Source organism: Triturus cristatus, chromosome 3_1 (genome assembly GCF_964204655.1).
Source record: "Triturus cristatus chromosome 3_1, aTriCri1.1, whole genome shotgun sequence".
Lineage (NCBI taxonomy): Eukaryota > Metazoa > Chordata > Amphibia > Caudata > Salamandridae > Triturus > Triturus cristatus.
The window spans coordinates 1,005,875,633-1,005,899,607 of record NC_140583.1 but is presented as its reverse complement, the minus strand read 5'-3'; the positions used below and the strand labels follow the sequence as shown (position 1 = coordinate 1,005,899,607).

At 47.8% G+C, this 23,975-nt stretch overlaps 1 protein-coding gene across 2 annotated transcripts in view; it reads left to right on the top strand.

Annotated features, from left to right (window-relative positions):
- The window catches only part of BUD13 (BUD13 spliceosome associated protein), a 136,811-nt gene that overhangs the window by 40,031 nt on the left and 72,805 nt on the right, over positions 1-23,975 (top strand). For both annotated transcript variants that reach the window (XM_085645720.1, XM_085645721.1), the window contains 2 exons: positions 1,071-1,155; positions 18,003-18,060. In XM_085645720.1, coding sequence (XP_085501846.1) covers positions 1,071-1,155; positions 18,003-18,060 — 143 coding nt within the window. The remainder of the gene's footprint in view (positions 1-1,070; positions 1,156-18,002; positions 18,061-23,975) is intronic.

Genomic DNA, 23,975 nt, shown 5'->3' with positions numbered 1-23,975 from the left:
TGTGCTGTTTTATTTTACTGTATTGATTGTGTGTATTGTGCTTTTATGGCCTCCATCTGAATGAAGAATTTTGATGATGATTTGCATAGCTGACTGAAGAGAGTGCCAAAAGCTAACAGGAAATGCCAGTATACGTTAGTAGGGTTGTCAGATTGCTTAATGTCATGGGACATGCTGTTTTCATCTATGCATTTTGTTGAGCAAAATGGTGCATTCTGGGAGTTGTAGTCCTTTGTTTAACCTGAACGATTTGGACGAAAATAATCTGATAATCATTTACTGAAAGGAAAGTTGGCGTTCTGTTGACTTAGTGCAGGCCGGCAACCCTAACTTTGAGAGGTGCAGGGAGACATTTTGGCCTGAAAATGGAGGGGGATTTGCAAACTAAGCATTTGCAAGAAATGGAAAACCAGACCTCTGAGACTGGAAGCTAGTGAAGACTGTGGCGAAGAAGACCTATTCTTTGCAGTCGTACAGCTAGGTGACAAGCAGCATTTGATCCCTCCCTAAATAATATGGCTTCCATGATGCCAAACCGGCCAGAGAATGAATGTGATGGAGATAAAAGACAAGACACGTCTGAATTAATGGAGCTTTAAGAACCTATATAGCCTTGCAGCTTGGTAAGGGGCACTACTTATCAATAGCGTGGTTTGCCATGTTTACGAAGCAATCATTTTCACTGAGTAGGCAACTCTTATATTGCATGTGTTCCCACTAGCATAAACATATTTTTAACAAGAAATAAGATTGACTGAGATGACGTGTGTCCTTTAATGAACAATTGTCTGCTTCCAGGTCCAGAAGAAATTACTGCAAGTAATAAAAACGTATTAAAGGCTTGTCCAGTATCTCATTCTGCCTTGGGAAAACGTCCATTTTGGTTTAACTGACATCAGCTAATCTGCTTTGAAAATGTGCTTCTTGTCAGTGGGCCGTGGTGTTTGAGATGTATTTACTCAACTCTATCTTCGGATTCTGATTTAACTGTGGGTTTTAGCGCTGTGGTTCTGTGTAAGTATACTCTTCTTTCGGTTGGATGATAAACTGTGGACTGGTGTCTCACTTAGGTGGCAGAGTTTGTGGATGAGCGTCCAAAGGAAATCAAGCTCATGGAGGAATTCCGGAGTGGAAATAAGTGGAAGGTCTTGGGAGGTGGGTATGCACATTAAGTGTACAAGTTTTATTATTACAACACCGCTGTGAAAATCCACCCAAGTGAAGCCTGGCTGCCTGCTGATCTGGAGAGGTTGTCGGTGAATGCAAGTGAGTAGCTGAGTTTTGGCTCCGGTGATCTAAGAAGACACATATGGTCTGACTCGATGGAAAGATACTGAGCGTGGCGATTGTGCTCATATGTAGATGTGTATTATGTGGAATCCTGAAATGTGGAACATAGCACATGCAGGCACTATTTAGAGTCAGGTAGTATTCAAAACTGTACTACATAGAAAGACATCGAACATGGTACCTCCTTATAATGTGTAGATAAGCAAGACATCTCATTTGAGATGTCATCAGTGATGTCACTGATCATGTCATGAGTGCAATATATGAGGTCATAAGCAGTACATTGTGGAGGCGCGAGTTAGCTGAATTGCTCTGGTCCTGTACGAGTGAAACCTGAGCCTAACTGTAACGTTTGTGTATATATATATATATATATATATATATATATATATATATAATCCCAGAGCAGGTTGGCTTTTCCCGAGCCTCTTGTACGGCGGGCACACGGCAGGGGTAGCCACCCCCCAAATACGCCAAATAATCCACTGCGTCTTACTTTCCAAATGACAGGACGAAAGAAAGCACTGGAGCCGCGGCCACAAATCAAAGTGTGTTTATTTAAACACTAGGTCCGACGCGTTTCGGAGTTTACTTGCACTCCTTTTCACACTTTGATTTGTGGCCGCAGCTCCAGTGCTTTCTTTCGTCCTGTCATTTGGAAAGTAAGACGCAGTGGATTATTTGGATATATATATATATATATATATATATATATATATATATATATATATTTTCTTCCCAAACTGCAACTGTGGCAAACTGCTTGGCAGCACCTAACCGGAGTTGGTGCCAGTCCACTCTGAGGCCCGCCTTCCTCGATAACAAACTTCCTCCAAACGAGGCTCCGGCACACTAAAGCAGTGAAGGAAAGTGTTTATTCCATCATAAATCAGCTCAATCCATTTCAGCTGTTATACAGCCTTGGTTACGATAATGAGCACCATTTTGGGAGTGCCATTATCCCAAACATGCATGGACAAAATACTTAAGAGGCAATAACCTTTGTTCTAGTTGCTAACATTGACCATTAATTGCGCACAATTCCTAAACTTCCATAAGGAAGCAACAATTCATAATTACAAATGAAATCCATAAGTAAGATATATATTAAGGCAGAATTTTAGAATGCAATTAATTTTCAAATGTATACTGTCCATTCAATTAAAAATTATAACAATGTCTCTATGTGCAGACCAATATGACAAAATTAAATTAATGCCTAAGTGGCCAAATCCATAGCTCAAAGGTCCATATGCTGTGTTCACGTTAGTCCATACAGTGCATTCCATAAAACACGGGAACCTGAATAAAACAAACACCATTAAAAAACATTGCCTCCTACATAACTGCACTGGTTGAGATAAGTTGTTTTTACAGATAGACATACATTTCCTCATCCGTATTTAAACCTTTCGGTTCTTTGTTATCTCATTGCAATATATATCTTCTCTCAAGTCACCGCAAGGTTTTTTTTTATGTCTCCACCTCTGCTACTACATCTAATCCCGTCTATTACTATATTTCAACAGAGAAGTTTTACCCTCATGTTGATGCCAGAAATGTCTAGCTACTGGATATGTGTCCTGATTCTCAGTGGCTCTCAAATGTTGAAGGATTCTCTTGTCTACCTGTAGTTTAGCACTGCTGATTTATCTCTTGGGACATGGACAAGTGACCATATAAATCATGTGATCCGACCTCAGGCAAAGTGATCCCTGAGATATGTCATGCTCAACTTGTTTCTTACTATATTGTTGAATAGATTAGATGTAGAAGCAGAGGCGGGGACAGAGAAAAAAAGAGTAGATATATATTGAATATTGGAGTTAGATACCAAGGAATTAACAGGTTTAAATTCGGATGAGCACATGTTTGTCCATTTTGATTATTTGGAGGATGTTGTGTGTGTATATATATATATATATATATATATATATATATATATATCCGGCTCACTTTCCGTCACGCCCCTTCACTCGCGGTCGGGTGCTCTCAGCGCGGTGACGGATACCGCGCACAGTCAAGGCTCCGGGTACAAAGGCACCAGCACTCACGGGAACAGTGTCCAAGTTTATTCACAGGACTAGCTTACAGCAAAACGCGTTTCGGCTATCGCCTTCGTCAATTGCCAGAGGCGTCGGCTTTCAATGGACATAAATACTTCATTTGAAACATAAACATCAACATAGGACTTACTTCAGTCCGAATTGGCGGCCATTATTAAACGTGCAAACATTATGCTTATTTGCAATGCAATTCTTGCCCTGAATGGGCCTTCAAACTAGTTAACATCACACCCTGAATGGGTTTTAACCTGCCATATGTTAAAAAACAATTTAAATAATACTTTATAACAGAGAGCAGATACCAGTGCATATACATTTCAACTATAGGTGGACAGCCAACTCCTCCCCACTGTTCAAACCTAGTGGCATTTTGGTCTGAATGTCAATGATGTATCTGGATTCAAGTCTTCTTAGTTGTAACTGTCTGTCACCCCCTCTAACGTTTAATGGTACGTGGTCCAAACAAAAGAAGCTCAACAGATCCCTGTTGCTCTGATGAAAAGATTCAAAGTGTCTTGCCACTGGATATGACACATCTTTATTGTTGATGGCCCTCATGTGTTCTAAAATGCGTACCTTAGTTGGGTGAATAGTGCTCCCTATGTAGCGTAAGCCACAGGGGCAAACCAGACAGTAAACTGTGAAACTAGTGTTGCAATTAATTAGCTTATTGATCTTTTTGGGATGTTGTAGACCTGGAACTTTGTAATGAGTAGTCTTCCTACTGTTTCTACAAGCCCTGCATTTTAAGCACGGATAAAATCCTGTTATTTTCCCAAAAGGTGATGTTATCCTCTCTTTACTGCAATGGCTCTGTACTAGGTCATCACGTAACGTTCTCGCTCTCCTGAATGTCAACAATGGTGCTTTAGGCATATCTCTGCCTATAACTGGATCAGTTTTCAGGATGTGCCAATTCCTTCTAAATATATTCCTGATGACCTGGGCATCTTCAGAATAATCAATAATTATCCTGAATTTGTTGTCAATCTCTTTCGCTGGTCTAGTGATGTGATCCTCGTCTTTGATCAAGTCAAATCTAGACTTGACTTCTGCTTTTTTGATTGCTTCATTAAGGATGTCTTGATGGTAACCTCTCAACCTGAACCTATTCATGCTTTCTCTTGCTGCCACTTGATAATCGTTATCTAGAGAGCAATTTCGCTTAATCCTAAGGAGTTCACCATAAGGAATGCTACTTATAGTCTTTTCAAAATGGCAACTTCGGGCATGTAATATGGAATTCCCCGCGGTCGGTTTTCTATGCAAACGAGTGCACAGTCTACCTTCCATGGGGAACACCACTAGATCCAAGTAGTTCACACACTTTTTGCTGATATCTCCTGTGAATCTGAGGTTTAAGTCATTGTTGTTAAGTATTCCGACAAAATCATTTGCCATTTGTTCGGTACCCTTAAAAACAATGAACAAGTCATCAATGTATCTTGTCCAACTAATGACTTTCTGAGTCCAATATACGTTGGTCTCCGCCCAGGCCACCTGCTCCTCCCACCAGCCCACGAACAAGTTTGCGTAGCTGGGGGCGAAGCAGGTCCCCATCGCGGTACCGCGTATCTGTTTAAACAAGACCTCCTGAAACAGAAAAATATTGTTACACAAGCAAAATCTCACGAACTCAATCATCATCATATTGTGTTCTACCAGATTGATTGGTCGGTTGTTCAAAAAATACTGGACCGCCTGAATTCCTTGATCATGGTTAATGCTAGTGTACAGACTAGATATGTCGAGGGTCATCATCACATAGTCATTTTCCCAATGTATATTTTGCACTCGTTTAAAAAAATCCTTAGTGTCCTTGATGTAGGAAGTGAGTTTGGTGACAGGTTCAGACAAAAAGAAATCTATAAACTTAGACATATGTTCAGTTAAACTTCCTAATGAGGAAACAATTGGGCGGCCAGGGGGGTTAACGGGGTCTTTATGCAGTTTAGGAAGGTGGTAAAATGTAGGTATTTTCGGATGCTTGCATTCCAAAAAAAATAAAAAAAATAAACATATTCTTCTTTGGATAGCATCCCTTTATGATACCACTTATTCAAAAGGTTCCTATAAGATGTTATACTGCTCTCAAAATCTTTGCGTGTTATCTTCATGTAACTAGATGCATCATTGAGTTGATTCAATGCTTCCCTTTGGTAATAATCAAATGTCATCAGAACGACGTTACCTCCCTTATCAGATGGTTTACAGATAATGGATTTATCATTCTGTAGATCCTTGATCGCCTGTTTTTGTTTCTCGGTAATATTACCCATCCTTCTGTTATTGGTATTTCTTCCTCTCAGTTTAACCAAATCCTTCGTCACTGCTTCTGTGAACACATCAATGGAATCAGCCGGCATCATCGGCACAAATTTGGACGTTGGTTTGAATGGGCTGCCAGGATTAATTTGTATTATCTCTGATTGATCCATCCCTTTCTTTGGGATCAATTGTCTGGGGTCACCCTCATGTTGTAGATCTTCCATAACGGCCAATATTTCTAAATCGCCAGCTGTGAGGTTTTCCATTTCACTGACAGTTGATGTTCCTTTCTCTTTTGTAGATTTTTTGCCTTGAAAATATTTTGCGAGTTTCATTTTTCTCGCAAATCGGAACAAGTCAATTTTAGTTTGCGTGTATTCTGATCTTCTCGAGGGGCAGAAACCTAATCCATATTGTAAAAGTTTAAGTTCAGCCTCAGTTAGTACTCTAGGTGTTAGGTTTACCACGGTAAGTGCTTCCGATGTTACCGTCTCGCCCCTCTCCTGCTCCGGGTAATCCGAGGAGATGCGGTACTGCTGCTTGCTCCAGCCGCCTCTCCTTGTTCTACGACTGCTTTTTTCCTTTGTGGCAGTGGTTTGCCTCTTCCACCTCTGCCCCATGTTTCCCGGATAATACGGAACTCCTCGTGAAAAGGGGTCGCCACTACGTTTTCAGCACGTCTTGATTCCCTTTCATCACTGCTCAGCTCTGCATCAGTGACTTCCGATTCAGATGTGTCGCGTTGCTCAGTTGCTACTTTACTTCTGCCACTGAGTAATTGTCTCCTAGGTAAATCATACCTCTTGGCAAAGGTCAGAACGCGCCCCTGCTCGTAATCCCTCTCATCGCGCTCAAACTTGTTTTGTTTCCTTTGTCTTATTTTGAGTTCATACATTGCAATACGTTTTTTCATGCCCTCTTTGAACTCGTCCAATTTACTCTTGTCGCACTCTTTTTCGATCTCCTCTTCCAATGTATTGATCTCCTGTAGCGTAGTATCCCTATCGCTCCAGGCGAACTTGATCAATATCAGTAGCATTCCCTTAGATGAGGCCGCTGTATGCTCCGCCCATTCCTCCAACAATTTGGGATTAGGATTTTCGTAGGCGGGAATAGTGTAAATTCTAAGACCTCGAGGGACTCTATCCACATCAATGTAATGCTGTAACGAGGTGGCCTCCCACCACTTCCGTATTTCTCGTTCATAGAGTCTTTCTAAACGAGCAAACTGTTCCTTCAATAAATTGGCCCCACGGGTCGCATTCTGTCCGCCATCACTGCCGCTGCCCCCTGAACGGGTATCTGTTCTCTTTCTAAATATTTCATTGGCCACTTCTCGTCGCGCCTCTACATTAAACATAACTCTTATGATGATGATCAAAATTAAATGCTGTATGTTCCCTCGATCTGCCGCAATTCAATACACAACTTTTAAAGACTGAATGTCAGTTTCCTACCCGCTGGCGAGAATCTTTGTTTTTCTTCACCAAGTGCGAGTCCGTTACGTGAAGGAGTTCACGTCTTCCTCTGCTCGGCTACAGTAACAGGCTCTCAGCGCGGTGAGACAGTGTTGCAAAATCCATTGCGGCGGTGAAGGGAAATTCAATCCGGCTCACTTTCCGTCACGCCCCTTCACTCGCGGTCGGGTGCTCTCAGCGCGGTGACGGATACCGCGCACAGTCCAAAGGCACCAGCACTCACGGGAACAGTGTCCAAGTTTATTCACAGGACTAGCTTACAGCAAAACGCGTTTCGGCTATCGCCTTCGTCAATTGCCAGAGGCGTCGGCTTTCAATGGACATAAATACTTCATTTGGAACATAAACATCAACATAGGACTTACTTCAGTCCGAATTGGCGGCCATTATTAAACGTGCAAACATTATGCATATATATATATATATATATATATATATATATATATATATATATATATATATATATATATATATCTCCTAGTGCCAGTCGCCACTAGGTAGTTATAGTTATGTCTGCTTTTCCATAGAAGGAGCATCTTTTGTTTTATTTGTGTTTGCTAATAAATTTGGCCCCATTTGACGAATCTTCACAAAACTTCCCAAAAACTTTCATCCACCTCGGCCTCTTCTTGGAAAGTTTCGGGGTGATCCATCAAGCGGGGGTTGAGAAAAGTGGGGATGGGGGGGGGGGGGGGGGTACTAAAATGCAAAATCCCCATGTGTTTTCATTAGACTCCAGCAAAAACTGCAGAATTACACCATATTTGGCAGGAAGCTAGATCTTGGTCTGCAGATTGTTTTTTGATGTAATTCCGTTCAGTAGTTTTTGAGAAATTGAGGTTAAAAATTCATTGTATATCTGGAAAGTTGGTTTCCAGATATGCTTTGACTGGCCAAATCAAAGGAGACTAGTCAGTCCTTATTGGCTGGTTTCAACCTGAACAATATGTTTTGGCAGCCAAATCTGAAAGAAACACGTTAGTTAGATTCCTCACCTTAGAATATCCCCAGGCGTCAGACTGGATCCGGAAGATTTTTCGTCAGCAATACCCCTTGCGCGTCGCTAGGCGTCGTCTGCGGCTCCGCGTCCGTCGTCGGCGTCGTGCGCCGGGATGACGTCGTCGGAGTACTTAGACGCCGCCCTCGCGCGCTGACGCCAGTTCTTCTTTTTTCCGCGCCAGTAAGCGCAGATCCGGGAGAGCTACCCCTTTAGTCAATTTTTGACTAACTTTTTTTTTTTTTTTTTGAAAAACCTTTATTGACGTTTCAATCATTTACACGTATGGGCCTACAACCCCCCGGGGCCGGCCGCTAAGTAATCAGAACAATAAAAGCAAATGTAAACACAGGCGGCACCTCGGAGAGCAAAATCTTCAATCCAATATAGTCCGGCCAATGAGCCGCGCAGGTAGGACACCAGGAGAAAAAGGGTTTTTCATTTTATGATAAGACAAAACAGTAGGATCAGGTGCCAAACAATTTCCCAACAGCGATAAGGGGCAAGGATAAGAGACGTAAGCAATAAGCAGCAATATATTGAATCAATGGCGCAGACACGGGAAAGTCCGGATGGGGAAGAATATCAAAAACAGTTGCGCCTGCAGACCCCAATATCTAACGCCCAGCGAACACCCCGGAAACTGTGGCACACATGAAGAGGCAACGATTCACAATAAGGGAACTGTACCGCGCTGATCCCAGAAAAAGGAAAACAAGAAGAAACAGAGAAGAAAAAGGAGGCCATGGAAAAAGAGATAAAGACTAAAGAGTCCCCTCCCCCAACCCCCCACCCTGCACCTCTGCGAATGAGTATGGCCCCACCCCCCAGCAGTGTGCCTGTCGCCCTGGAACTAGACCCGAAATATAGAAGAAACAGGGAAAAAGGAGTAAGAAAGAACCCCACCAGACGGGGGGCGGAGAGAGTATAATAAACTGGAGGAGGGCCTTCAAAACATACCCCCGGCTTCTCCCTCCCGCACGGTGAAGTCTCCCCACTGCAAACAATAAGCAGCACCAAGTCGATCATATCAAAAAAAGGGGGGGGGGGAATGGGGAACATTATGCACCAACTATGCGAATAACCATGAGAGCACGCAACCATGAGTCCGCCCGTCTACTAGGTGACCACCCCCGAAGGATCAGCCTCAGCCTTGACCACTCTTTACGATTCTGCCCATGCCTGCCCCTCGACCCAGCACCATGTCCGATGTTCCAAGGTACAGGAGTGTCCAAAAGCAACCGGGAAGCGACGCACACAGGTGGGGTGGAAGTCTCTGAGTACCAGCACAGACCGCATCATGGAGGGGCGTCTTTTCCAGTGCCGCCCCAGGATCTGCACTGCACACAAGGTCCAGACAGGCTGAATCGGCCAAAGGAGACACACGTTGCTGGAATTGTCCCTGGGTCGCCGGAGATCGTGCACGGGACAAGACCACCATCTTCCACTCAGGTCCAATACCTCCGGAACAGATCAAGCCCACAGTTAGCCGACCACACGGTAGCATACTGTCCGGAGTGTCCTGCTGTGCACTAATCGCAGGGGGGGCCGCAACATCTTCCTCCTGTGTGCAGTGTGGGAAGCCACTGTGTACCTGTGGGCCAGCATGCCGCCACTGTCCCAACGCCGATGCCACCCCATCTAGCTTCCTCCCCAGGACCCCGGCGCCATGAGCCAAGGAGAAATGAAGGGCACCAAGGGCCTCCAGGAGGTCACCGTACCCCAGAGCAGCTCTCTCCGATCGCTCTGCCACACTCCCAAAAGTCACACACCCCCAATCCTGCTGCGACCCAGTGGACAGGATGGTAGGCTGCATAGCAACAAAATGGCCGCTGGGAAGGCCCGACTCGTATTGGGGTCAGGACCCCGGGACAAGCGCCTCGAGGTCCACGTCGCTGAAGACAGGGATCCTGGGGCAGGCACAAATTCAGCCGTTGCGCGGTCACGGGCAACAGTCGTCTCCGCCACGGACCAGCTCCCGCGAAAAGCCGGGAGCAGCCCGCAAGGATCAGGGCGAGCTAGGGACGGCGTCCGGGCAGCTCACCGTCAAAGGCAGGGGCAAACACCACAGGATCCGAGAATTGCACCCCCGGGCGTGTCCTCGGTCCGCAACGCTCAGCAGGGGGAGCGACTACAGCAAAATGCCGGCCGAGGGCAGCACCACTCCGGCGGACCGACTCCACCCAATCACCACAGGCCGCTGTTGTTAAACTGCCACCCGGCCAAGGCGTCCACTCGAGGTCCCGGCTCCGGGGCCGCACGGGCCGCAAAGTTCAACCGCTGATTTCTCCGGCGGTACGGCGGCCAGAAACCTCGGCGTCACACGATCGGTTGCCACTTTCGTTTACAAACACGATCACATAGCGCAGAATAAGGATCTCATGCAGGATATCCGTGCGGGATGCGGAGGTTCACGGAGCCGGGAATCTACGCTGCCGTCCCGGTCGCCATCTTGGCTCCTCCCCTTGACTAACTTTTTTGATCCTTTTTGATCGTGTCTCGACACCGGTGCCGGTAGGATGCCTGGGTTTAAAGCCTGTACGGACTGTACCCGATTGATGTCGGTTACGGACCATCACCGCCGCTGTCTTTACTGCTTGGGCCTCGATCACGACGCGGAGTCGTGTTCGGACTGCAAGGCCCTGACCTCGAAGGCTAGACGGGAGCGGTCCCGTAAGCTTCTCGAGATTCGCCACTCGGCTCCGCGCGCCTCTCGATCCCGGTCCAGGAGGAGGTCCAAGGATCGGTCGCGGAGCCGCAGCCGACGTCACCATCGGTCGTCGGGATCCAAGTCTTCGGGTAAGTCGAAGCATTCCAAGAAGTCCAAGAGGCGACATCGCTCTTCGGACTCCCCTCGCCGGTCGCGCGACTCGGTCGAGGGTCAGGGTGGTTCCACCCCCGCGGCTCCGGCGGAGCCGCAGGCGCCGCGCCCGTCCCAATACCCTCCGGTCCCTGGGACTGACGCGACGCCGGCGGAAGTCAGTGCCTTCCTCTCGGCCATGAGGAACCTGGCTCCGCCGTCGGCGCCCGCTGGCGCGCCTTCGGGCCCCGCGGACCCGACTGGGCTGCCTTGCCTGCCGGTGGCTCCGGCGCCGTTGACGGCTCCGGCCTCGACGCCGCAAGCGCCCGAGGGACCCGTTCTCGAGTCTCCGTCGACGCCGGTCAACCTTGTCACGCCTCCTCCGCCGGCGTCGACACCGGTTCCACCGCCGACGTCGACTCCGCTCGACGTCGTGCCCCAGTTCAGTCCCGCTCCGGGCCCGGCGCCGGTCCGGCGTCGATGGACGCCGAGATCGACGCCGCTAGAGACACATTTTGTCTACCGCCCGGCTCCGTTACTTTCTCCTCTACACCAGGAGTCGGATGATGGGGACTACTGAGAGGAATCCGAGGATCCTATGGCCGCTCAGGCCCAACTGTCCCAGGACTGGGCAGATGAACTGGGGGAGGCCAGTGGTCTGGATACCTCGCCAGACACTGGATTCATCTCTCCTCCGACTGTGGCTTCGGAGGAGGGTGCTGCTTTCTCCGTGGTGCTGCGCAAGGAAGCCGCAGCCCTTGGGCTCGAGCTACCTGCCGTGGCTGTGAGGACGAACGTCCTCACTGAGGTGCTTCAGTCTGCAGCAAGCTCCACTGAGCCTCTGCTGCCGTTCAATGAGGCCCTCACTGACGTTCTACAGGGCACCTGGTCCAAGCCCTCCACAGTTCCTCCTGTGGACAGGAACGTCGCCAGGCGCCACCGCCCTGCTCCGGGCGACCCCAGTTTTCTGTCCCAACACCCTACCCCTGAGAGCCTGGTTATCCAGGCCTCCACCTCCCAATCCTCTTTCCCGACCGCCCCGCCGGACCAGGATTCCAAGAGACTAGAGCAGTTTGGCAAGAAGCTGTTCTCTTCCCTTAGTTTGGGCCTGCGGTCTTTGAACACCGCTTGTCTCTTGGACCGTTATTCCCACTCTCTGTGGGATGCGGTGGAGGACACGCTGCCCCTGTGTCCGGAGGAGGTCCGGACACGACTTACCCAGGCTCTGGCCGATGGGAGGGATGCCGCGCGACATGCTATAAGATGTGGGCTTGACACCACGGACTCGCTGGGTAGGGCGATTTCTACCTCAGTGGCGCTTAGACGTCACGCCTGGCTGCGGTCCACGTCATTTTCGGGTGATGTCCAGAGCTCTCTCATGGACATGCCCTTTGATGGCACTCGCCTTTTTGGCGAGAAAGCGGACAGTGCGCTGAATCGCTTTAAGGACTCCCGGGCTACGGCCAAGTCCTTGGGCCTCTCGGCCCCGCGGTCGCAAACTTCCGCCTTTCGCCCCTTTCGTGGCCAAGGAAGGGGTGCCTCCTCACGTACGCCTAGCCACCAACCGCAGAATCAACCTGCGCGCGGTCGCGGACGTGGTTTCCGCCGAGGCGGTTCTGGAGGACGACGAGGTCAGTCCACATCCACCCCGGCAGCATCCGCCTCAAAACCTTCCTAGTCCGAGTTTTCAGGCCCATTCCACGCCAGTGGGCGGCAGAGTTCGCCATCACCTGCTCCACTGGCGGTCCATCACATCGGACAGGTGGGTGCTGCAAATCGTCCGAAGGGGCTACTCCCTCCCCTTCGAGACGACCCCTCCAGCCATGCCACCGCAGCACCACCGTATCTCGGGGGATCATTTGAATCTTCTCCACGAGGAAGTTTCCGCCCTCTTGGCCAAGGGGGCCGTCGAGCGCGTTCCGAGTCCAGAAGTGGGTCGTGGTTGTTATTCCCACTACTTTCTGGTTCCCAAGAAGGGCAAAGGGGGCCTACGCCCTGTCTTGGACCTCCGGAACGTCAATGCCTTCCTCCGGAAGGAAAGGTTCAAGATGTTGACCTTGGCTCAGGTTCTAGCTGCCCTAGACCCCGGAGACTGGATGGTAGCGTTGGACTTGCAGGACGCATATTTCCACATCCCCGTCCTGCCGGCCCACCGGCGTTACCTGCGGTTCACGGTGGGCCCAGAGCACTTTCAGTTTACCGTGCTCCCCTTCGGTCTCACCAGTGCCCCTCGGGTGTTCACGAAAGTGATGGCGGTGGTCGCAGCTCATCTGCGCAGATCAGGGGTTCCAGTCTTCCCCTATCTCGATGACTGGTTGTTTAAGGCGGGCTCGCCCCGGGCAGTCGTCTCCCACCTCCAGACTACGGCGGATCTCCTGCATTTGCTGGGGTTTTCCATCAACGTGCCGAAGTCACACCTGAGTCCCTCTCAGAAGCTCCTTTTCATCGGAGCGGTTCTCGATTGGGCGCAGTTCCGGGTCTATCCACCGGAACAGCGGGTCCGGGATATTCAGGCCCTGATTCCCATCTTTCGGCCTCTATCCTGGGTTTCGGTCAGGCTAGTGTTGCAGCTTCTGGGGCTGATGGCCTCCTGCATCCTACTAGTGCATCACGCCAGGCGGCGCATGCGGGCTCTGCAGTGGGACCTGAAGTTTCAGTGGGCCCAGCATCACGGCAACCTGTCCGACCATGTCTTGATCTTGGAGGGCACTGCACAGCAGTTGCAGTGGTGGCTCACGGACCGCGATTGGGTCATGGGCAGAAGCCTCTCCCTTCCCCAACCGGAGCATGTCGTAGTGACGGATGCGTCCCTCCTGGGATGGGGTGGCCATATGGGAGAGGCGGAGATCAGAGGCCTCTGGTCTCCGGCGGAGTCTCGTCTCCACATCAACCTGTTGGAGTTGAGAGCGATCCGGCTTGCACTGACAGCCTTCCTTCCCTCTGTCAGGGGCAGTGTCGTGCAGGTGTTCACGGACAACACCACCGCCATGTCGTATTGCAACAAACAGGGCGGGGTGGGGTCGTGGACCCTTTGTCAGGAGGCTCTGCGCCTCTGGACGTGGCTGGAACACCAGGGCGTCACCCTAGTGGTTCAACATCTGGCGTGCTCTCTGAACGCCAGAGCAGACGAACTCAGCCGCCGGTGCATGATGGATCACGAATGGCATCTGAACTCCGAAGTGGCGCAAGGTCTCTTTCTGCAGTGGGGAGAGCCTTGGTTAGATCTATTCGCCACCGAAGAGAACGCGCAATGTCAGCAGTTCTGCGCGTTGGAATTTCCAAGGCGGCACTCGCTCGGCGACGCTTTTCGTCACGAGTGGAGTTGCGGTCTGTTGTACGCCTTTCCGCCTATACCACTTCTGCCCAGAGTGCTGAAGAAGATCAGGCGCGACCGGGCCCAAGTCATCTTGGTGGCTCCGGACTGGGCACGAAGGTACTGGTATCCCGAGCTACTCAGTATGTTGACCGATCCTCCGATACGTCTGCCCCTTCGGGAGGATCTTCTGTCGCAGCAGCAGGGGACGGTCCTCCACCCGAACCTGTCCAGCCTCCACCTCCATGCGTGGAGATTGAGCGGCGGCAGTTGATGCCATTTGACTTGCCTCCTGAAGTCTGTGATATCATTCTGGCAGCCAGGCGTCCCTCCACAAAGACGGTATACGCCTTCCGGTGGAACAAATTTGTGGCATGGTGCACAGCAAAGGCTGTGGATCCCCTTTCCGCCCCTCTTTCTGAGGTTCTCCTCTTTCTTCTTTCTTTGGCCCGGCAGGGCTCTGCCCTGGGCACCCTGAAAGGTTATCTTGCTGCCATCTCTGCCTTCTTGCGGCTTCCTGATCAGCCTTCTCTTTTCAAGTCCCCTGTAGTTACACGCTTTCTAAAGGGCATTACTCACACGTTCCCTCCTGTTCCGTTTGTAATGCCTCAGTGGGACTTGAATCTTGTCTTGACATTCCTGATGTGCGCTCCCTTCGAGCCTCTTCATAATTGTCCCCTTCGTCTTCTGACTCTTAAGACTGCTTTTCTGGTAGCCATCACCTCGGCTAGACGGGTGAGTGAGCTCCAGGCTTTATCTTCGAAGCCTCCTTTTCTGTCTGTTCATCCGGACAAGGTTGTCCTACGGCCTCGTCCCTCCTTTCTTCCGAAAGTGGTGACTCCATTTCATCTTGGGCAGTCTGTCACCTTGCTCACCTTCTTTCCGCCTCCGCATCCTTCCAAAGAGGAAGAGAGGCTCCACCGTCTGGACCCCAAACGTGCGCGCTCCTTTTATTTGGACCGCACGAAACAGTTCCGGGTGGACGACCAACTTTTCGTTGGATACGTGGGTGCTAAGAAGGGGAAAGCTGTGCACAAGCGGACCATCTCTCGGTGGGTCGTTTTGTGCATCAAAATTTGTTACTCTTTGGCAAAAAAGGACCCTCCTGTTGGGCTGCGCGCCCATTCTACTCGGGCCACGGCGGCTACTACTGCTTTGGGACGAGGTGTCCCTTTGCAGGACATCTGTCAGGCGGCAACGTGGGCTTCGCTACACACGTTTGCCAGGCATTATTGCCTTGACAGCCAAGTCCAGAGGGATGGCTTCTTTGGCCGTTCTGTCCTCCAGGACTTTCTGGTGTGATCTTGGTTCGCAGACCCACCACCGGGGATGGTATTGCTTGGGTATCTATTCTAAGGTGAGGAATCTAACTAACGTGTTTCTTTCAGATGAACAAGTTACTTACCTTCGGTAACGATGTATCTGTAAGAAACATTAGTTAGATTCCTCACCGACCCACCCATCCTCCCCGTTCTGCGAACTGACATCTAGGGTTAAGGTTATCCTTTTCAGGCCCCTAGATTTTATTTTTGGCACCAGTGTCGGTCTTTGCATGGCTCTGCGTTCCTGGCGCGGAAGGCTATGTACAAGAACTGACGTCAGCGCGCGAGGGCGGCGTCTAAGTACTCTGACGACGTCATCCCGGCGCACGACGCCGACGACGGACGCGGAGCCGCAGACGACGCCTAGCGACGCGCAAGGGGTATTGCTGACGAAAAATCTTCCGGATCCAGTCTGACGCCTGGGGATATTCTAAGGTGAGGAATCTAACTAACTAATGTTTCTTACAGATACATCGTTACCGAAGGTAAGTAACTTGTTCTACAAGACTAAAACTCGGGCCCTCTGTCCTGTAAATGAATTAACGAAAAAATGTAAGGGGGCCGAGTGAGCACACCCAATTCCCATAGGACATGTCCCAATGGGACCCCCCTTTATTGGTTGGCCACAACATGGACAACATGCAAATATGCATGAATGTTTTGGGACCAAAATTCGGTTGCAAAACATTCGCATTTTACCACCTACTTCAAGTAGGTGTTAACTCATTCGCAAATGGAAAGCGGTCCTCAAGGGACCCCTTGCCCTTTGGAAATGGTAGAGAAATGTTTTTTCAGAGCAGGCAGCGGTCCCACGGACCACTGCCTACTCTTAAATAATGAAAAGAAAACTTTACATTTTTCTTTTTTAAACGCAACCCGCTGCATGTAAAAAAAAAGAATATTGCTTTATTTAAAAGCAATCGTGGACATGCTGGTCTGCTGTCCCCAGCAGGCCACCATCCCCATGATTTCAGCATTTCCTAATGGGTCGCAAATAGCGACCTACCTCATAATATATTTATGAGGTAAATATATTTGCTACCCACTGGGAATCACAAATGAAACTCAAGAGTTTCATACATTTGAAATAGCAATTTCCTAATTGCGATTGGCAGGAAATCGCAATTAGGAACTCGCTATTTCAAACGTTCATACATGTGGCCCCAAGTGATTTGCCCATAATCACAGAATGTTTAGCCGATGCTAAAACTCATTTGAGATGTTACAAGATGTCATAAATGATGTCATAGAACGTGTCATGAATGATGTCATTTGTGAAGTCATAAGTAGTGCATGGCGGTAGCGCAAGTTATAGTTAGCTCTACTAACTATAACTGGTGAATATGTGTTTTTTTTGTTCCAAACATTAATGTTGTCACTGACCTATTTACCTAACTATAATGTTATTTTAACCTTTGTTTTTTTTCAGTGAATATGTGTATATGTATCTTCAAACCTCTTAAAAACCCTGTATCCCTACCCAACCCTGAACCCTAAACTCCCCTTACTAGCCTTTACCACTACCCATTGCAGAACCGCAAAACACCTTTACTATCCCTCATCTTTACCCCTTGCAGAGCCCTAAAACCCCTTACTTCCCCATAACCCTACTGATCTCTGAAACCTACAAAAATCCTTACTCCCCCTTCCTATCCCTCAATCTTAAAAACCCTCTTTTTTCACTGACGTCATCATTCTTTAGTATATAATTATATAGAGAATTATGTGTATTGTGTGCATGTATGCATGTGTATATACATATGTGTGTGTGTGTGTATATATATATATATAATGCTGATGGCATTTAAAAATTAAATACATCACTTACCTATGTTTTAGGGTCCATAAAAAGGGTCTACGTGGTAAATTATGCATGGTCTAGTGACCTACCTTTGGGGAGACATGCTAGCATAACCTTCATTGTTACTCTATGAACAGATAAATTGGTATACCAGCTACTGCCATTGCATGTGGAGAAACCCGAGTATGGCACTGTGTATGGAAGGGTGTGAGTGTTCCACCTGCTGGCAGCATGTGGGCAAACATTGTTATGGATCATGCTTGTGTGACTTGTTGAGAGGTGCATGGGACACTTGGTGGCACTGTATGTAAAGATGCGTGAGCATTGCACCTGCTGCCACTGTATATGTAGACTTCAGACCATGACAAATTCTGGCATTGTATGGGCAGACAGGTTGGTGTGGCACCTGCAGATCTCTTGAATTCTATTGATTGGTTCATATTCTTTCACACCACAATCCAGAACGAGCGCCATTGCTTGTAAAGGGATCTCAAGGAGAGGCATTGATAGACTAGAGGCCAAGCTGCACAGAACAACAGCGTCTGCACTGGGTCCATTCAGTCGAGCATGACAGGGGAGAGTACGCATGTATTCAATAAGAAGATGTTTTTGATTGGAAGTTGTCCCAAGTGGTAGACTGAGCTAAATGTTATTGTTTCTGTTTTAGATGACCATGAAGACTCGCAAGGCTCAGACCTGTCCTTGGCAGCCAAGTCTTCAGCAAGGTAAAATCCTTGGGGATTAGAGGAGTCTGCATTGCTTAATCAAGATGCAGGCATCACTATTATTATTTGTATGTCCTGTGGTATTTGTTATCGGAATCAATGTTTGGCATGTGTTTGTGTGTAGCTATCACTGTTCTTTTTGCAATATTTATGGAAATCTCTCATTACTGGCTCTGAATTGAGGGTATGAATTGATCACGCAGATACGTTGGAGAGAACAATGCTGCACTGTTAGGTGTGTAGATGATTTACAAACTTTGCGGGACATTCCACAAAGTGAAGGGATTCATGTATCTGAAGAGTAGGTTTTAAGAAATGGCTTATTTAGAAGAAGTGGCAGATCAATGTGTGAGTAGTAAGATGGGTGCGAGTATGACTGTTGTGGTGAGAGAGGCAGCACAAGACTCTTCTTCTCCCACCCTGTACTTGTCCTATGATTTCTCTTGATTAGTGCCCTAGAACCTGCGTTTCTATGAATGTCGTCGGTCCTTGTTTGTGAGTGCCATGGTAACTTCTTGGTCCGATTTCCTTGGGAAAGGGGTGTCATAAGAAACGTAGGTGCATTGCATTTCTCAAATAGAAGTAACAGCAACCATGATCATGCTGTTGTCCTTCCCACAGAGAAATATGCAGGACATTGGAGAAAAGAGCAACATCACTTTCTGCCGTTTAAGTCTTGCAAGCAATAAAACACGTGGTCTGCTTCTAGTCATGAAAAACAAATGTCCTGCCAGGGAAACATTCCAGATGAAAACCGTATCAAAGCTAATCCTTTTATAGAGTAACTTAGTTGTTGCCTTGCATAGGTTGACAGATTTGTTATTGGAAAACTTTCTTGGCTCCTCACCCCTTCATCAGAAAATAATGAAGCACCGGAAGTTTGTATTGCCCTTGATGGTGATTTGTATATGCCTCTCTGGACAGCAAGTAGTGATGACTATTAATTCCTGTTTTTGGAAGTGATGGTCAGTGTTGCCTCTGTTTGCGTGGTTCCTGTGGAATAAATTGGAAGTCTTGCCTGGAAGAGCTTTGTCTTGCAAGTGTGATTCAACCAAACGTTTGAATTGATGTCAACAACAAGACACTACATCAAAATGTTTTGAAGGCAGGCCCCCCCCATCCAAAACCTTATGGCTAGGACTGGGGGAACTGGAGTGGCAGGACTGAGTGCAGGGAGCGGGGCTTATGAGATCCTTTCAGGGGTACTTTTTCTTTTGCTCATAATCCAAACTAAAGGTGATACTTATAAAAAAGGAAGTGCATCAAACAAAAGTTTAAATTGACCCAAAATATGGAAAACTGAAATTCTGCTGTTTGGATCTTTATTAATTAACTGGGGGCCGGACTGCTGGCCAAAGCCACTACTTTGCCATTGAACCTTGGGAGCCAAGATCGATTCAAACTTATCTATGCGCTCTCTGATATCTGCAGTAGTGGGCTTATGATTTCGTCTATTAGGAACATTAAAACAATTCTTACAACTACTCCCTTTGCAGGCACAGAGGACAGCGATTCATGTGATAATCATGCCACACATTGGTTATGCTAACATTCTGTATCTTGGTGTGCCTGAATATCTGCTTCAGAGACTGCAGGTGGCTTAAAACGCAGCAGCAAGCTTACTTCTGAAGGTTCCTCGACCTGTGTCAATTACTCCCCATCTGAAGGCTCTTCATTGACTACCCATAAATAAGAGGATCCACTGTAAATTCTTGACTTTAGCACATCAAGCTTTTTATTTCACTGGTCCCCAATATCTTTCTGCAATACTACCACATTACCTTCTGACTAGATTTCTACGCTTGTTGGGTGTATGTTTACTGAGGGTCCCCAGGATCAGCTGCAAGAAGTGAGTGGCGCATCATGTACCTGCCTAGCGACTTATGCTTTGAATCAGCTCCCCATGCTTGGACTCAGCTCTCACTTCATCTTCAGAAGGTTAAATCTGAGAACCTTTTCAGAAAAAACATCAAAACTTTGTTATTTGAACTGGTATTTTGAGATGGTCGTCTTGTGGTTGAGTTAGTCTGCTGTCTTCTCAGCACCGAGGCCCTCTTTTTGAGTAGCGGTAGTGCTTTATATATGGCTTGATTGGTAGATTGAACACTGTTCCCCATAATAGGGTTGTTGCAAGCCCCTCAGAATCCTGGGCCCCGTTGCAACTCCTGAACCAATGATAGGTTTGGGCCTTAGAAACAGGCTGTCTCCTCTGTCCCATCAACCCCTTCCTCGCCATGCCTGGTCATCATTCCAGTCTTGTAACAGGCTCTCCATTTGCTTCATGAAAGAAATTAGCTCCCATATGTTGCCCCCCTCACCACCCCCCTCCCCTTAGCAGCAAGGGTGCTCTCAGCCTTAATGCTAGTAAGGAAAATAATAATACTCTGATTTGTAGAGTACGGCTAATCACCTGCAAGGGTCTCTAGACGCTGTTCCTAGGCACAGGGAGATAAAGTGATTTTCCCAGAATCACCGGATGTTGAGCCGAGACTCGAACCTGTCCCCAGCTCCAAAGTCAGGCAGCTGTAACTGTTATGCCATACCTTCTCCCTTGAGGCGCAATGCCATGCTCCTTTTGTGAAGTAAGACTGTCATAATTGTGATGGAGTGGGCCCTTCACACCCTAGGGCAATACAAACTTCCGGTGATAGTTTCTGTCTTGTGAAGCCGGCTGTCTCCTTTGTTAAACATTTGGGCCACCATTTTGCCCCAAACTCCACCTCAACATCTCTTCAAATCCCAAAGTAAGATGTCTCCTCTGTTCCAATTTTTACCCTACCTTGGACCATTACTCCAAGGCCCAACGCAATACTGGCACAGCAAGAATGCACAAGGCCCTAATACAATCAATGAAAAATAGTAAAACAGCCATAATTGGGGTTAGTTGTCTCCTCACACCCCTGGGCCTGGATGCCACAGCACCTGCAGCATCCATGATACCTACAGCCCTGCGCTGTGAAGCCAAGGGAGGGACATAGAGCTAAAGAAACAAGCCTTCACACCAGGATCACACCAAACACCGGAGAGCACTGGGGAATGTACTCATTGGTAACCCTCCACCAACAACTTTTTAGCAAAAAGAGACCCAATCAGGAAGCCAACAAAGTTATATAGAACAATGGTCTGTAGTAAACATCAGTTTCTCTTGTCTCAGTTGTTGCTCAGCACTGTATGAGACCAAAACATGTCACAGGCTGCTACAAATCATCATTACAAAGCACACACAGATTGGGGAGAAGACAGCTTATGGAATAGGGGTACAATGGAATAGCCATTCATCATGACCAGGGCTTCTCCTGGTCGGCACCTTGCTTTCGTGTAGATAGGCAGGAACTCGGGAGGAAGGGATGTGAGAGTGGGTTTGCGGGGACCAAAAAACGTACTGGCCACCCACGTATCATGACATAAGTAAGCTCCTGTACGTAACTCATTCTGACCTGTAATCTGAGTAGAGTTAGGTTAAAAACAGCAGGCCAAAAACAACAGGCGTCATAGTTCCTCTTGATATAGCACAGTGTGAGTAGAAACAAATTAAAACTGTACCAATAGAGTATTAATAAATTATGAATATGAACATAATAAAAAGCCACCAACACACAAAAGACCTATTATGTAAAGAATAGGTCAGCATGTTTCATTGCCAGTAGTTCAAGGACACAAGAAAATGCAGTACAAAAGTGTCTCCCCAAAGCAGATGTGCCTTGACCCAAGATAGATTATACATATCAGATCACCAAGAGAGAGCTCTCATAATGACTACCTTTAACATCCTCAGTCACAGTGTCCTGTAGTAGGATGGTATGGCAGGAGCGTGCTTCACAAGCCACCAACAATCCTAGTAGAAAAAGATAGTAATGGGCTCACCAAACCAGGAAAGTGAAACCTTCATATCTTAGGTTGGGCCAGTCTGTGAGCTTTGTGTGGTACTCCTAGTCAGCAACAGCTCCAGAGTGGAACATCAAGGGTGCACTGGGCCCTATTGCAATCAATGAGGCCAGTGAAACAGCCATAATTGGGGTTCAGTTGACAGCTCACACCCCTGGGACTCGATGCCACTGCACCTGCAGTACCAATGATGCCCACAGGTCTAAGCTGTGAAGCCAAAGGAGGGACAGAGAGCTAAAGAGGGGAAAGGCCTTCACACCAGAGTGCCTACTACCTGAGAGAATTGTTATTGTGTGCAATTGGTTATTCACCAAATGTAAAGCATGCTCTGGAGCAAATATGTGCTTTAATTGAAGGACCCACATAAATCTTCATGGTAACAAAGAATAGATGTTTTGTAAGATAATGTAAGGGCGTTATTGAGTTTTGAACTGCGTTCTTTAAATAGACATAAAAATGTTGCACTCACTGACCCCGTTTCAGTAGGACTCGAGCACTCAAAATCAAAGTTTCCATGGTGCTTTTTTATGCAATTTATGCACTACGACAAATAAACTAGATCATGCTTCCAAGCCATCTTTATTTAAAAGTACTCGCTGAAACATTTGCACTGCCTTGGGAATACAGTAACGTATCCCAGGGTGGCGTGTCCCTCAGTTTGAAAACCTCTGCACTGTATGGATTTGGCAAACATTACATGAGAGAGAGCATTGTTGCATTTTAACTCCTTGCCAAGAGGATGGTTCATTAAGCTTGAACGTTCATGGCTGTCGAAATGCATCTTTCTGAAGATTAATGAGTTCAAATCCCAGCAATACATACTCTGCCTTCTATCCTACGAAGTGGGTACATCGACTGCCATATACTGGGTTATGGTAATATATGGAATATGCAGCTCTTGAGAACAGTGTGTGCTACTTGGTGCTGTATAAAAACAAGTTATTCTGAATGATAAGTCTTTTTACAGATTCTTTACCTCTTGAATACTCCTCCAGGTTCCAGACTATTCCTGAAAGCTTTTCTCCATAGCGCAACCCTGGTGGTAGGGGGGAGGGAGGGGCAGTTCTGTTCTGTGCTGCATGGGACATCCCAGTGATGTCACCAACCCCATAATTCACCACCACTGTTGAACTGACGTCCGTTCCCTTTTTTTCAAGCATTTGTGCTGGAACTCCATTCTCCGCAAAATCTCTCACAGTGCAGCAACCTATCCCTCCTCAAGAGCTCCTGTTTTAAGCACTGTGGTGATTGCGAGGGGCATTTGATTACCAACCTCCATGACATCTGTCTATAGATCCGGGTCTCTGTTGACGACTCTAAACCCAGCAAGTCATGCCACAGCATACACCCAAAGGCCATTGAAGAGAGGGAAGCCAAGCTATTTATGGATATGGCCAAGGACACCAGAGGCAGACGTACACCTATGGCATTGTCGAGATTCTCCCGCAAAAACTCAAGAAAAAGAGAAAGCATGGAAGCAAACATAAGCGAGGTGCGCCACCTAGGCTTATTGTGGACTCCTCTTTGGAGTCAGAGCTGGGTGAGATTCTCACACCTCAGGAGATAGTGCTGCCAGAGGCTCCTACTCCGGCTCCCTCCATCTCAGGCAGCTTCTCAACCTCAATGCCATGTTGAGGTTATCAGGCGTGCTATGGTCCACTCTGGAGCACTTCCAGCCCCATGGGACAAGTAGGGATACCATTTTGGTTCACACCACTGATTCTTCTGTTGCTGCCATTTGCTTCCTTTTTGCTGCTCCAAACTGTGATGGCAGTATCACCCTTGATGCAAGCACTGATGTAATCCAAGCCTTCACTACCTGTGGCACTACTTGTGTCGGCTTCAGGGCCAGCGACTTAAGGCGCTCAAACTCTGGCCCAATACATTGGTCCGGATAGGAGGCACAACATCAGTATGACCTCTTTGGATTGGATCTGAGCAAAAGTGTCTTCTGGAGCCCATACAGGACTTTCAGGGGCTGGCTACTTCCCCGGAGTTGAAGTTTCTGGACCCATCTGGGTCCTCTCCCC